The sequence below is a fragment of the Oncorhynchus mykiss genome, chromosome 20 (assembly GCF_057628025.1).
Source record: "Oncorhynchus mykiss isolate SJ-2025 chromosome 20, ASM5762802v1, whole genome shotgun sequence".
Classification (NCBI taxonomy): domain Eukaryota; kingdom Metazoa; phylum Chordata; class Actinopteri; order Salmoniformes; family Salmonidae; genus Oncorhynchus; species Oncorhynchus mykiss.
The window spans coordinates 20,488,500-20,502,839 of NC_143041.1; the positions used below are offsets into that span (position 1 = coordinate 20,488,500).

General features: G+C 41.7%; 1 protein-coding gene across 2 annotated transcripts; it reads right to left on the minus strand.

Annotated features, from left to right (window-relative positions):
• Positions 1-555: 555 nt before the first annotated feature.
• LOC110499049 (COP9 signalosome complex subunit 3) lies at positions 556-10,436 on the minus strand. 2 transcript variants are annotated; one of them, XM_021575882.3, is made up of 13 exons: positions 9,994-10,169; positions 8,685-8,814; positions 8,080-8,192; positions 7,804-7,853; positions 3,054-3,146; positions 2,762-2,941; positions 2,240-2,380; positions 1,935-2,108; positions 1,542-1,628; positions 1,275-1,388; positions 1,057-1,137; positions 791-880; positions 556-679 (listed from the first exon to the last, which is right to left on the minus strand). In XM_021575882.3, the coding sequence occupies exons 1-12, from the start codon at positions 10,046-10,048 to the stop codon at positions 827-829; spliced, it is 1,272 nt and encodes a 423-aa protein (XP_021431557.1). In that variant the 5' UTR covers positions 10,049-10,169; the 3' UTR covers positions 556-679; positions 791-826. The 2 variants fall into 2 exon arrangements, with proteins under 2 accessions (XP_021431557.1, XP_021431556.1); XM_021575881.3 differs by having other exon boundaries at positions 556-880; positions 9,994-10,436.
• Positions 10,437-14,340: the final 3,904 nt, after the last annotated feature.

Genomic DNA, 14,340 nt, shown 5'->3' on the forward strand with positions numbered 1-14,340 from the left:
TGGGCAGGGTTTAGCCATAATTATGACTTGGTGGCTGTGTTAACTACATAACACACTGCACAAATACCTGAGCTATAAGTAACACACAATGTCAGAAAACTAGGGTAAACCATGCTGACAAAATAGTAATGTGACGTGATCCATTTAATGCAAAATTGTGTCAATTTACTGAATCAATTTATTCCAACATTCAAAATCACTAATCTTGAGTCCTTCCACATAACAGATAAATATGTATTCAGTTCAGTGCTCATCCCACCTGCAGTAAATGCAAACTACAGTACAAAAGTACATGAGAGACCTCTAGGGGATGGAAAAAAACAGTGCATTTTTTAAAAAATGTTTTAAAGCTGGACTCTCCTCTGTACATTTGGTCAAGGGCAGAAGTACAGTCTTGCTTTTGTTGTCAAATCTACATTTGATTTGACCCCCCCCAAAAAATATGCTAGCTCGTCGAGGAAAATTACTGATCTTGGAAACAGGAGACTTAAGCTTTCCTCAAATTTCAAGTTTGCCTAGAAGGAAATTCCAAAGAAATGAACATGCAACACATTATTTTTTGAACAAATAAGTCCAGTTTTTATTATTATGGTTGTTAATGCAGCAGTGGCTCTTCCATCTGAACATTGATAAATAAAACACCGACAAAAAATGTTTTTGTTAAGGTTTCCTCAAGACACTGTGAAAGAAATAACCAAATTATCATTCCACACATTTTATATTTTCCTTGACCAATGTCCATACTCAATAGAATGTTTTTCCTCTTTAAAAAAAGTAATCCAACAAGAACCTGAAGGGTGGCAGCGTTCTCCCCTGTCCATGCCCCTCAGGAGTAACTTGATGTTTTGCTGCCGACATCGTCCTCCTGCGTTCCCATACTCTGAAACATACAGTGTGATACAAACCATTAGCAATCATTTTAATACTAACTAAAAGACCAGGGGTTTCATATAAATAAATAAAAATACCAACAAATACTCAACCAACTAAACTGTGAAAATACTCCTCTTGGAAAACCACTAGAGGAGCCTAAATAATTTAATTGTTGCTTCCTACCTTCTGAACAAACTGTGGGTTTACTGTGATTTCTTGATCCATGGACTTTAGTTTCTCATCCAGCTCTATACACTTCAGCATCTGTGAAGGACACAAAACAAGGCATTTACTTCACTAAAACAGTATCAAATGATATTCAAATAATTGTTGTCACTTCATTGCACCCCAATAGTAATTTCCATATAAGGATAGATAATCAAATACTGCCATTCTCTTACCTCTTGGTCAATTTTGTGAAGCATTGCGGGGTTGTTGTATTTCTCCGGGTTGTCATGGAAACAGACCATGCCATCCTTTTGGTTGATACTGGCATATATCTCACCATCTTCAATCTGTAAGGAACAGAAAGGTCATTAATGGACAAATCAATGTTAGATTTAGTCTTCTTTGAAGTGAACGCCATTTTATTTGATACATTCAAAATTGAGTGTTCTCAGAGTACTGAGATAAAGCGTGTCTATCCTCCTGCGGTCACGTTGGCTTACCATGTGCAAGACATACTTCTCCGCCTCCTGGGGCCCTGACAGCTGCACTCGACTCGCCATGTCTTGCAAGGACAGCGTCAGGAAAGTCTGCAAAGAAAGAAGGGTGGTCATGATACATTGCCTTTCTGACCATTTGCTTTAAATACTTTGTTTACACCCTGGTAACAGGGTGAAGATAGGGACGAAGAAGTTAGATTTGAGGTGAAGGACGGGAGGTATATTTTGAATATAGTCGAGGTAAGTGCAGATGGAGATATATTAAGAATGAGAATGGTGTATTGGGGGTAACCGAGATGAGCGAGGACTATTGATAGACATATTAGGAGGTATATGTGAGGTGAGGGGTCGTATTTGAGGTGAAGAAGACATGATCTGAAGGGGAAGGAAGTATACCTTTGTTAGCCTCTGGATGTTCTTCTTGTAGAGGGAGGACAGGCACTGCTTGACCAGCCCTGTGTTGTTGTCGCGTGTGAAGGTCTCACTGTGTTTATTCACCTGGGAGCGCAGTTCTGCTGGGTTGTTGGTGGCGTACACCTGAGCAAGCTCATGGTACGCGTTGCTGAGAGGCTGCAGAAACAAAAAGCAGTCAAATATATGTCATATGTATAGTATGTAGTACAACAGACAATTCAAAATATAATGGCATATTTAAGCCTTAAAGATGTGATATATGGCCCTTTTTGGATCTTCATTCTCACCTTTATGAACCTGCCAACTATCTGTGACGTGTACTTGGGGAGCTGCTGCACTTTGCCGTGGAGAATCAGGGAGACCAGGATGTACTTCTTATAGGCCTCCAACATGATGTGACTGACAGCCATGGCTGGAGTGGTTATTGCCTGGTGGAGAAGAGATCACCAGAATATCACAGAAGGGAACAGGAGATGTAAACAAAATACTGCATTGTTGGGAAAGAGTTTGAAAGTAAACATTTCACTGTACTGATTACACCCGTTGTATCCTGTTCATATGACAAAAAAACAACAACTCTGATTTGATATGTCATTGCCATTACAGATTAAATGTCATCTCAGTGTGTAGTGTACTTGACTACTGTATGCATCAAAATAGTAATTTGAAGGTCATTTAAATTGGTATTACAATGAGCAAAGGTTTTACTAGTAGTATGCTAAATCAATTAACTTTTGATAACAGGAACACTAGGTCACATCTAAAACAGCTTTAGCACACACATTTTAGGTTCTCAAATAAGCCAGTACCTGTTCATAAAAATACAGTGCTCTTTCAAAGTTCTTCAGACCCGTGTAGATCATGCCTCCGTAATAGTAGTAACATAGAAAGTGCTTTGCGTCGTAGGCGCCATTTTCCTTACAGATGTCCATCATGTCAAGCTCAAGAAATGGGAGGACAGGCTTGAAGCACTTTGCTAACAAGCACAGCTGTGGATGTACACACAAAAATAGTTGAGGGGTCATTCATTCGAAGTCTCGCAGCCAAGCGTCAATACATTCCAATAAATCATATAAAGTCGATACGAATCAGTTTACTCACCTGACACAGGTCTGCATGAACTGAGGTAAGTTGGTTTGTGTTGATTTGCATTTTGTCTATTGCCAGTTTTAGAATGCCGACACCCCTCAATGGCTGTGAAAGAAAGAGATGCATTAAAACCATACGTAACAGAGATAAGAATGTGTCGTAAGGGCACTCCACACAGCTAGCTTGAAATGTCGCCAATAATGCCATCGAAAGCGCTCCTTTTCAGTGGCACAACTGGATAGTACGACATTGTCAATCAGGGCGATCACCTGATTTGGCAAGGCAGAGGGCCCCAGGTTTGAGGTGTGGTACGGTCAGTTTGCCCTGAGTTGTCGTCAGAGAGGAAGAAAGCTAATCCTGCTAAGCTAGCACATTGGGCTGGGAGATATGGCCAAAATATATCACTATATTTCAATTTTTTTGACAGTATGGCAGTATTTTATGTTTTTGAATAATCCAAGTTTTAAATATGTTTAATGATATATGATTTTATTAGTCACATGCACAGGGTTGTAGATGTACTTGCAGGGTACAGTTAAATTCTAAATTGGGGGTTTTGGGCCTTTCTCCATTCTGATGGTTTTATACTCAACCAAACTCAGACAAAACAGACAGTGAAGTAGTCCAATGTGCAGAACCTTTCATTTAATTTAGCACTATATTAAAATATCATTATTGACAGTTTTGTAAAAACCCATACTGGTATGTGGATTCACGATATATCGCCCAGCCCTAGTTTCACATATCCTTCTTTGAAAAACACCTGCATTACACTTAGATCATGTAGAATGAACCGATATTAGTGACGGGGGATCGATAGTTATATATCACAATATTATTTTGGACGATATGATAGTGCCCTCCACTAATATTGGCACCATTTGGTAAATATTAGCAAAACGTGCCGTGAATTTTTTTTTAATTGTTTATCCTCTTGGTCTTTCATTCAAAATATTCACAAAAATCTAACCTTTAATTAAAGTAAAATAATTTGCAAGAAAAATTACACTCTTATCATGAAACAAATATTTTTCTCAAATATATGTGTGCACCTCTTCATTCAATACTTTGTGAATACTCCCTTTGCCAAGAAAACAACTCAGTCTTCTCCTATAATGCGTAATGAGGTTGGAGAACACATGGCAAGGGATCTGAGACCATTCCTCCATACAGAATCTCTCCAGATTCCAAGGTCCTTTTCAAATCATCCCACAGGTTTTCTATTGGGTTTAGGTCAGGGGCCTGGGATGGCAAAACCTTGATTCTGTAGTCAGTGAAACATTTTTGTGTTGATTTTGAGGTGTGCTTTGGATCATTGTCCTGCTGGAAGATCCAACCACGGCCCAGTTTAAGCTTCCTAGCAGAGGCATTCTGGTATTGATATAATATCTATAGAGTCCATGATACCATGTATCCTAACAAGTTGTCCAGGGCATTTGGAAGAAAAACAGCCCCACAACATCAAAGATCCACCAATGTGGCAGGGCTTGAAAACTATTACAGACTACAAAGGGAAACCCAGATGCGAGCTGCCCAGTGACGCGAGCCTACCAGATGAGCTAACTGCCTTTAATGCTAGCTTCGAGGCAAGCAACACTGAAGCATGCATGAGAGCACCAGCTGTTCCGGACGACTGTGTGATAATGCTCACGGTAGCCAATGTGAACAGAACCTTTAAACAAGTCAACATTCACAAAGTTGCTGGGCCAGACGGATTACCAGGACATGTACTCAAAGCATGCGCAGACCAACTATCAAGTGTCTTCATTGACCTTTTCAACCTCTCCCTGACCGAGTCTGTAATACGTACATGTTTCAAGCAGACCACCATAGTCCCTGTGCCCAAGGAAGCGAAGGTAACCTGCCTAAATGATTACAACCTTGTGGCACTCACGTCTGTAGCCATGAAGTGCTTTGAAAGGCTGGTCATGGCTCACATCAACAGCACCCCCCCGGACAACCTAGACCCACTCCAATTCACATACCGCCCCAACAGATCCAAAGATGATGCAATCGCTATTGCACTCTACACTGCCCTTTCTCACCTGGACAAAAGGAACACCTATGTGAGAATGCTGTTCAATTGACTACAGCTCAGCGTTCAACAACATAGTGCCCACGAAGCTCATCACTAAGCTAAGGACTCTGGGACGAAACACCTCCCTCTGAAACTGGATCCTGGACTTCCTGACGGGCCGCCCCCAGGTGGTAAGAGTAGGCAACAATACGTCTGCCACGCTGATCCTTAACATTGGGGCCCCTCAGGGTTGTGTACTTAGTCCCCTCCTGTATTCCCCGTTCACCCACAACTGCGTGGCCAAACACAACTCCAACACCATCATTAAGTTTGCTGACGACACAACAGTGGTAGGCCTGATCACCGACAACAATGAGACGGCCTATAGGGAGGAGGTCAGAGAACTGGCAGTGTGGTGCCAGGACAAAAACCTCTCCCTCAATGTGAGCAAGACAAAGGAGCTGATAGTGGACTACAGGAAAAGGCGGGCCGAATAGGCCCCCATTAACATCAACAGGGGCTGTAGTGGAGCAGGTTGAGAGTATCAAATTCCTTGGTGTCCACATCACCAACGAACTATCATGGTCCAAACATACCAAGACAGTCGTGAAGAGGGCACGACAAAACCTTTTCCCCCTCAAGAGACTGAAAATATTTGGCATGGGCCCCTAGATCCTCAAAAGGTTCTACAGCTGCACCATCGAGAGCATCCTGACCGGTTGCATCACCGCCTGGTATGGTAGTGCGAACACCTCAGTATATTACTGGGACCAAGCTTCCTGCCACCAAGGACCTATATAATAGGCAGTGTCAGAGGAAAGCCCATAAAATTGTCAGAGACTCCAGTCACCAGTCACAGACTGTTTTCTCTGCTACTGCACAGCAAGCGGTACCGGAGCGCCAAGTCTAGGACCAAAAGGCTCCTCAACAGCTTCTACCCCGAAGACATTAGACTGCTGAACAATTCATAAAAATCGCCACCAGACAATTTACATTGACACCACCCCTCATGTACACAGCTACTCGCTGTTTGCTTGTTACCTATGCATAGTCACTTCGCCCCCACCAACATGAACAGATTACCTCAACTAGCCTGTACCCCTTCACACTGACTCGGTACCGGTGCCCCCTGTATATAGCCTCGTTATTCTTATTGTGTTACTTTTTATTTTAGACTACTTGGTAAATACCTTCTTGAACTGCACTGTTGGTTAAGGGCTTGTAAATAAGCATTTCACGGTAAAGTCTACACTTGTTGTATTCGGCTCATGTGGCAAATAAAGTTTGATTTGACACGTCACAGTGGGGATGAGGTACTTTTCTGCATGGCTATCTTTCTGTCTACGCCAAACCCACTTCTGGTGTTGGTTTCCAAAAAGCTTTATTTAGGTCTCATCTGACCATAGAACCCGGTCCCATTGAAAGTTCCAGTAACGTTTGGCAAACTGTAGGCGCTTGAGTTTGTTGTTTGATGACAGCAAAGGCTTTTTTCTGACAACCCTCCCAATCAACTTTTGGTTATGTAGGTAGCATCTGATTGTAGTATTGGAGATGTTCTAACCCCAAGACCCAACTAACGTCTGCAATTCTCCAGTTGTGATACTTGGGAGATTTTTTGGCCACTCGAACCATCACCCTCACTGTGCATGGGGTCAATACAGACACACGTCCTCTTCCAGGCCGATTGTTAACATCTCCAGTTGCTTTAAACTTGTTAATTATTGCCCTGATAGTGGAAATGGGCATTTTCAACAGTTGAGCTATTTTCTTATAGCCATTTCCTGATTCGTGCAGCTCAACAACCTTTTGTCGCACATCATTACTGTATTCCTGGGTCTTACCCATAGTGATGGATGACTATGGGAACATGGCCTGTGTGTCACCTCTTATTTATACCAAGTGAACCAGGAAGTCATGGCTTACTACGTAAGTGTTCCTAATCACTCAGGTGAACTTAAAAACGTAAAATATGAATGGGAATATACTCCAGTTAGATTTTACTCATAAGAATTTCTAGGGGTGCCAATAAATGTGGCAAACATGTTTCGGAGAAAAATATTAATCTCACTTTTTTTTTTCTTCAATCATTTTACCTAAAGGTTCCATGTTAGTAAATATTTTGAATGAAAGACCAAGAGGATAAACAGCAAAGAAATGTTTTCCACAGCCCGTTTTGCTCATATTTACCAAGGGTGCCACAAAATTAGCAGGGGGCACTGTATATTGATACTTTGACTCCAAGTATCGATTTGTAAAAATAAAAAAACAGGTTTGGTAGTGTGCACTAGGTCGGCTACACCTATGCCAAAACTCTGGTATTTTTCATCCTATGGCATGTTCGCCATCTTTTTAAATAGTGAGCCAACATGTTTTTAGCACTGTTATTTCCATGACTGATCAAAACAAACTCTCATACCTCTCTGCAGTCATGCCTCTCTGCAGCAGAATATAGTGAGCAATATGTTTGGAACATCAAATCAGAATATATATTGCATTATCACCTAAGTATTGTGATAATATTGTATCGTGAGGTCCATGGAAATTCCCAGCCCTAATCAATATGCATTCTCATGGATTGGCTTTTTGTTTTTGAAATGATGTAGAATAGTAATACCATAATCTGGGTCTGATCTTGTAAAAACACAAGTCATTTCTTTAAATAGAGCATGTAAATGTGTTAGACAAGTAAGCTCATGCATTAGCTCTTCTGGTTTAAATGTTTTGCCCCCGTTTGGCAAGTCTTACCTGTTTCCGTTCTACAAGGGCATTTGTCAACTGATGGCAGAGGCCGGCAACTGTGAAGAGAAATAATAAAAGTAGTAAGTAGGTTTAACAGGTTCAAACAAGCTAAATTAATTTTGCCCTGAACATTTGACCTTGAACATTCTCCACATTCCTTAGGATTTGACTCTAATAATTGCAAGATGGAGATAATTGCACCTCATGGAGTAAACCATTCCTCTGAAACTCAGTTGAATCCAAGGCTTCTAAAAACTAAAAGTTATTTCAGTTAAGACTTACAAGTGTCTGTTGCATATCGGATGTGCTCCCCATTGCAGGTACTGATGAAGAGCTGGACTTGGGAAAAGAGCGTCTCAAAGTCAGGGATGTTTGGCATGGAGAACTTCACAAACCTGTATGAAGGGAAAGTGAAAACCGGCAGTGAGCACACAAGGAAAACATTTGACACAGTACATGAAAACAAAAGAGATTGTAGGCTGTGTAAGACAGTTTCAACAGGCACATAATTTAATTTGAACACCAGGGGTTGCAAACCTTGATCTGTGTGATATTTATTTTATTTTACCTTTATTTAACTAGGCAAGTCAGTTAAGAACAAATTCTTATTTTCAATGACGGCCTAGGAAGTGGGTTAACTGCCTGTTCAGGGGCAGAACGACAGAAGACCTTGTCAGCTCTGGGATTTGAACTTGCAACCTTCCGGTTACTAGTCCAACGCTCTAACCACTAGGCTACCCTGCCGCCCCATATACTTTTGAGTCATGAGCCCCGGATGCACAAGTACACTAAGCAGAAAATGACTCGAAGTCATAGCCTAGATCAGTGATTTACTTATACTCATTTATCAGTGATTAAAGGACTGCAGAGGAGAGCAGGCTACTCACAGCACAGCCAGGACGCCCAGGGAGTGCTCCTGGATGTCCAAGGCCCCCAGTACAGTGTCCAGGTGGGACAGGTTCTTGGCCAACAGCTCCCCGCTCTTGTTGATCAGTTCACACAGCTGTGTCATCTGACCTGAGATGCAACAGTTAAGACAATTGGTAAACAAACAATGCAGCCCTTGATAGTCAAGCTATTAGAGCTGGTTGAAGAGAAGTACAGGTCCAAATCAGATAACAATTAATGTGTTATGTTGTTGAGTATATAACCTACATTTTTTTTTTATTTTACCTTTATTTAACTAGGCAAGTCAGTTAAGAACAAATTCTTATTTTCAATGACGGCCTAGGAACAGTGGGTTAACTGCCTGTTCAGGGGCAGAACGACAGATTTGTACCATGTCAGCTCGGGGATTTGAACTTGCAACCTTCCGGTTACTAGTCCAACACTAACCACTAGGCTACCCTGCCGCCCCAGTTTAAATAGTTTAATTTACACAAGTGTTTCTCCCATTTTTAAATGAGACCTCCCTAACCCAAACTCAAACATTAATGTCCAGACCCAGTTCACACCCATCTAACCCAGAGATGACAGCATATGTCAGTCATAACTAAATATTCATTATGTTGCTCCCATTTAATGCATATTTCTACCGATATTGTAATGCAGACTATAAAAACTCTGTACCAAAAACTAACCAGAATGTCAACTGAATACACCTGCATATGTAAATAATAATTAAGTAATAAAACATTTTTCAAATATTGGGTGCCACGAAGAACATTGAGCATGTTTTTAGAATGAAACGCGGTCCAGCTGCATTGTTCATATTCTTTGCAGTTACTGTAAAATATATCGGCCGGTCAAGTGTCCTGTCAAGGCCTGCACTGGTTACATTAGCTATGAAAGTAACGCATATTGCGTTACAGATGGGACTGTCGACCAATAACAGTTGACAATGGCGCTTTGCAACCAATCGCGCCTACTTAGGGCGGAACTACCGGTAAGCATTCCACTGAAATATTTTTCTCGAACAAAAACAAAGTTAGATTTTAAAACACGTATTCATTTACTATGTTGTTATTTGTACGCTTTAGTGTCCAGGGGTAAAAACACATCTTTCTGAACTACTTTTTTGAGGCCTCATTCCCCAAAACAATACATGTAGGGCTGTGTTTACATGATAAAGCAAAAAGGAGGATCTAGCTATCCAGTTTGGCTAGCTAGCTATGCTATCAGCACAGCAAAGCATTGCTTAGCATTTGCTAATAGTTCCAGCTCGTCTGAGAACTAAAACATGTTTATTGTCCATACCTTGAGCGGAGAGCTGCCGCACATTGTTCACGAACTGCTCCAAGGCTGAAGCCATTATTATATATGTCCAAAGTGGTAGCAATTCAGACTGTTTTTCATTCAGATGTCAGAAACAACTCCGTCCGGACTGAGACAGGGGGCCACACAGCCGCCACTGAGAGAAAAGTATCGCGAGACTTTAGTAAGAACAGACGGGAACCAACGAGATTTACAGTTGGAACTTTAGGCTCTTAAAGGGACAGGCATAGAGTTTTGCTAAATATTCATTTCAGAAACCTTGTTATTGCTGTTTGCTACCATTTATTTGCCACTTTTCTCTAAACGTAATCCCCCTGAAAACATCTCGTGATTGTTGTTCTTTGCTATCAATATTTGTTATAATTGGGAATTTGGCTCCCTTATTATAAAAGGTGGCTCACTTTTTCCCTCACAGCCAAGTAAACACAGGAAGGGCAGTGCAGATGCTACCGGGTTGCAGGCAAAGATATTATAAAGTTGGAGATTTCCCACACAACTACAGCCCTGGAGGGCCAGAGTGCATTACTGTTTTTCATAGTTTCCTTCTAATTGGACTGATTCAGATCTGGATGGGGACACCTGTAACACAAGGGGAATTGCATAGCTCTGCACCTACATTTTAAAACGTGCGTGCAAGATCCCCGCTCAACAATGCTACATAATACGAATAGGAGAAAGTTAAACGTCAATAAATAATACATGGATTATAATGTACAGACTTTTATCCTTTTTCCAGGTGTGATTTGGCAAACTAAATTATTGGGGGCCCCTACAAGGGGACACTCAACACCTCCCTGAAGCTTACCAATGAACCAGAGGCCACCCCTGCTTCCTACCCAGTACCACAGACAGTTATCAAACCATACAGTAGGCCAGCACACTCCACTCTCCTACCTGTAGCTGCCTGATACTGCTTCTCAGGATGTCTTCATTGTTCTGGTGCCTCATTGGATCGGTCTTGCGATTGACTACAGCTGCTTAGTCTTGCTTGCCAGACTCATGGTTGGCACTAATAGACTCATGGTTGGCCATTAATAGATGCTAACTGCTTTAGCGCCCATTAACAATAGTATCTTCTGTCGGGGGCGTTTTGTTAAGACCCCCGACACTCGTTCTGAACGTTAAAATGCATCGCTGGTGGTATGGTTTTGGAAACATAAGGAATATATCTTTCATATCAGCAACAAATAATAATTTAAAAAAGGTTCAATTACTACACACCTTTATAGGGTTAGCTTAAGTGTTCCCACACAGCCATATCTCCATGTTACATCACTTGGAAGATAGACTGAAGACATAGGTGGCCAGCCACCTGTACTAATTAACTATCTAGCGTGCTCGGAACACTTGTGTGTAAGCGTAACTGAGGAGGAAGTGTAGTTGGTCAACTGTAGGCACACACAGCTTGTCTGTCTGTGCAAACTGCTACAGCAAGTGTATATCTTTTATATGAAAGATTCATTATTGTTGATATTAAAGAAAAGAGTCTGAAAACCCTACGTATGGAGAAGAAGTGGTCCCCAGGAGCTGACTGATTCCTCCCTTCACTGTTATTTTGCTTCTCCTGCTGCATGCATGCTGTCAGCCTGTTTTGATGTAAAAAGTTAATGTTGATATGCTAATATTGAATGTTGTTGATGTTTACCCTTTCATGGTACAAGTTTGCCTATAGATTTGTAAACCCAACAGAGAAACTGAGGACATGTGCGTCATCTTGTTTCAGGACATTGTCTTTGATGAAGATGTAGGCAGACTTTACATCTTGGGGGATGTTGTACAGTAGGCAACACTTCTGGGAGCATTTGCACCAAATTTTACAGCTGCTGTGCGGCTGACGGGTTGCGGCACTAATAGCTGAGGTTTGCGACACCAGTCCACACTGATGGTCGGTAAAGTCCAAATACAGTGCTGAAAGGCATAATCAACATAGTGCTTAGTTTACCTAGCTTGCTGGCTAATGCTATGCAGCACAAATGTCAAAGTCTGACCAATTGCAATAAAGGTTAAAACCAGAAAAAGTATATTTGACAGTGTCAATTAGTTAGTTGCATTAGTAACGAATCAGCATTCCAAAATAGTTTTTATTTAAATGGAACCCTATTAAGAATAACACATTGACGTTCTGGACTTTCGAACACATCTCACGCTTCGTGAAGCCATTGTTCGATCACGGACAGTTATTAGTGAGACAAGTAAATAATGTCATTACTGCCTAAGATAACTTTTCTTCATAACCAGTTCAAGTGTATATCCGCGAAGATGTCTTCTTCCTCTGGTGGACATGGATGGGGTCATTGCAGACTTGGAAGGGCGATTCCTGAAAAAAATATTGGGCCAGGTACCCCAACGAACTGTACATCACCCTGGATTACAGACAAAGATTCTTGTGTCATCTCAGTATGGGAACTTGAAGCGTGATCTGTGTTGAAGTAGTTCTGAACTGTCTATTTTGGCTCCATTCATTGTTCCCTCTATCATTACCAGTCTCCCAGTCTCTGAAAATCATCCTCAGTCTCCCAGACGCTGAAAAGCATCCCCATAGCATGATGCTGTCACCACCATGCTTTTCACGGTAGGGATGGTGATGAGTTGTGCCTGGTTTTCTCCAAACATAGCACTTTGCATTACATTTTTGTCTCATCAGACCACAGAATCTTTTAAAAATTATTTGTATATAATTTTTTTATTGAAGCTTTATTTAACTCGGCAAGTCAGTTAAGAACAAATTCTTATTTACAATGACGGCCTGGCCAAACCCGGACGACGCTGGGCCAATTGTGCGCTGCCCTATGGGACTCCCAATCACGGCCAGATGTGGTAATAAATTATTAGTCAAGACAGAAACCCTGTAGGCTGGAGGCAGAGTGGTGATTGTGTTACCTCTTTCTAACAATAATGGTCTTTGCACTCTCCCTTGCGCATGCGTGTTCAGTGTGCCTGGATAGAGAAACACCTGAGCTATGACTTCTTGGAGCAGATCTTCCTGACCTGAGACAAGACAATGGTGACTGGGGACATCCTCATAGATGACACGCCAGACATCCGAGGCGAGTCGAGTGTTTGTAGCAAAGCTGGAAAACTGGGTGTGTCTAAATGTATGTGTTTTGCGTTTGTGTGATGGTGCCATATGCATGCTACTTTGTCATACATTTAGGTATATTACAGTTTAGTTTGTTGGTAGTTAGTACTCCAGACCGTTAGATTAATCGAAAAGCATTACGTGACCTTTGTGATGTGCCTCTATTGTAGGTGTAGAGCCCAACCCAACCTGGGAGCACATCCTGTTCATTGCCTGCCACAACAAACAAATGTAACCCCCAGCTCCAGCCAGCGCCTGCTCTCCTGGGCCCATGACTGGAGGGCCATCCTGGAGAGCAAGAGGCGCTGAACCCTTAAGCACACACACCAACCTCCCCTTCTCCACCCTGATGACCTACACTACATTGGGGTTCAACTGCTAGAGTGAATACCTCCACTAACTTCTCCAACTTGAAGTGAAGTGAGTATTCATCTGTTTGACCACTAGGGGGCACACATAGACTGAAGCATGAGGTAGAAATAAGTGGTGTGCCGATCTCATCCTACTCCTCATCGTATCTGTTTTATCACACATCATACTCGTAATCGGATTTAATCGTGATCGGAAAACCCAAAAGTGCGCTTTAAATGCGGGTAAAGCCTATACCTTCAGGGCGCATTACTGCGCTATCACTCAAATGTGCATCGTTATGCCCCTTCACTCATTCATGCACACATTGTTAAATGACCCAGACAAATGCACATGATTTACTTACTTAGTCCTATTCAATTATCAATGAAACAGGCTAATAAATAGCCTAATGCATGACTGGCTACTATTGCCTGCATGTATTCCAGACACAGGTTTAGATGAAGGTAACGCTATTTCCAATCAAATCAAAGTTTAGTTGTCACTTGCGCAGAATACAACAGGTCCTTACAGTGAAATGCTTACTTACAGGCTCTAACCAATGGTGTTAAAAAATAATAATAATAAAAAGGTGTGTGTGTGTGTAGGTAAGTAAAGAAATAAAACTAACAGTAAAAAGACATTTGAAAAAAAGAGTAGCAAGGCTATATACAGACACCGGTTAGTCGGGCCAATTTAGGTAGTATGTACATGAATGTATAGTTAAAGTGACTATGCATATAAGATAAACAGAGAGTAGCAGCAGCGTAAAAGAGGGGTTGGGAGGGGGCACACAATGCAAGTGGTCCGGGGAACCATTTGGTTACCTGTTCAGGAGTCTTATGGCTTGGGGGTTTAAAACTGTTGAGAAGCCTTTTTGTCCTAGACTTGGCACTCCGGTA

Excerpts from the sequence above, each read along its gene's own strand:
- LOC110499049 (XM_021575881.3), bottom strand. The coding sequence starts at position 10,048 with ATGGCTTCAGCCTTGGAGCAGTTCGTGAACAATGTGCGGCAGCTCTCC. Across the intron at positions 2,109-2,239 it reads TAGTTGGCAGGTTCATAAAG|CCTCTCAGCAACGCGTACCA; the intron begins GTGAGAATGAAG and ends TTGTTTCTGCAG. Across the intron at positions 1,138-1,274 it reads TTCACAAAATTGACCAAGAG|ATGCTGAAGTGTATAGAGCT; the intron begins GTAAGAGAATGG and ends TGTCCTTCACAG.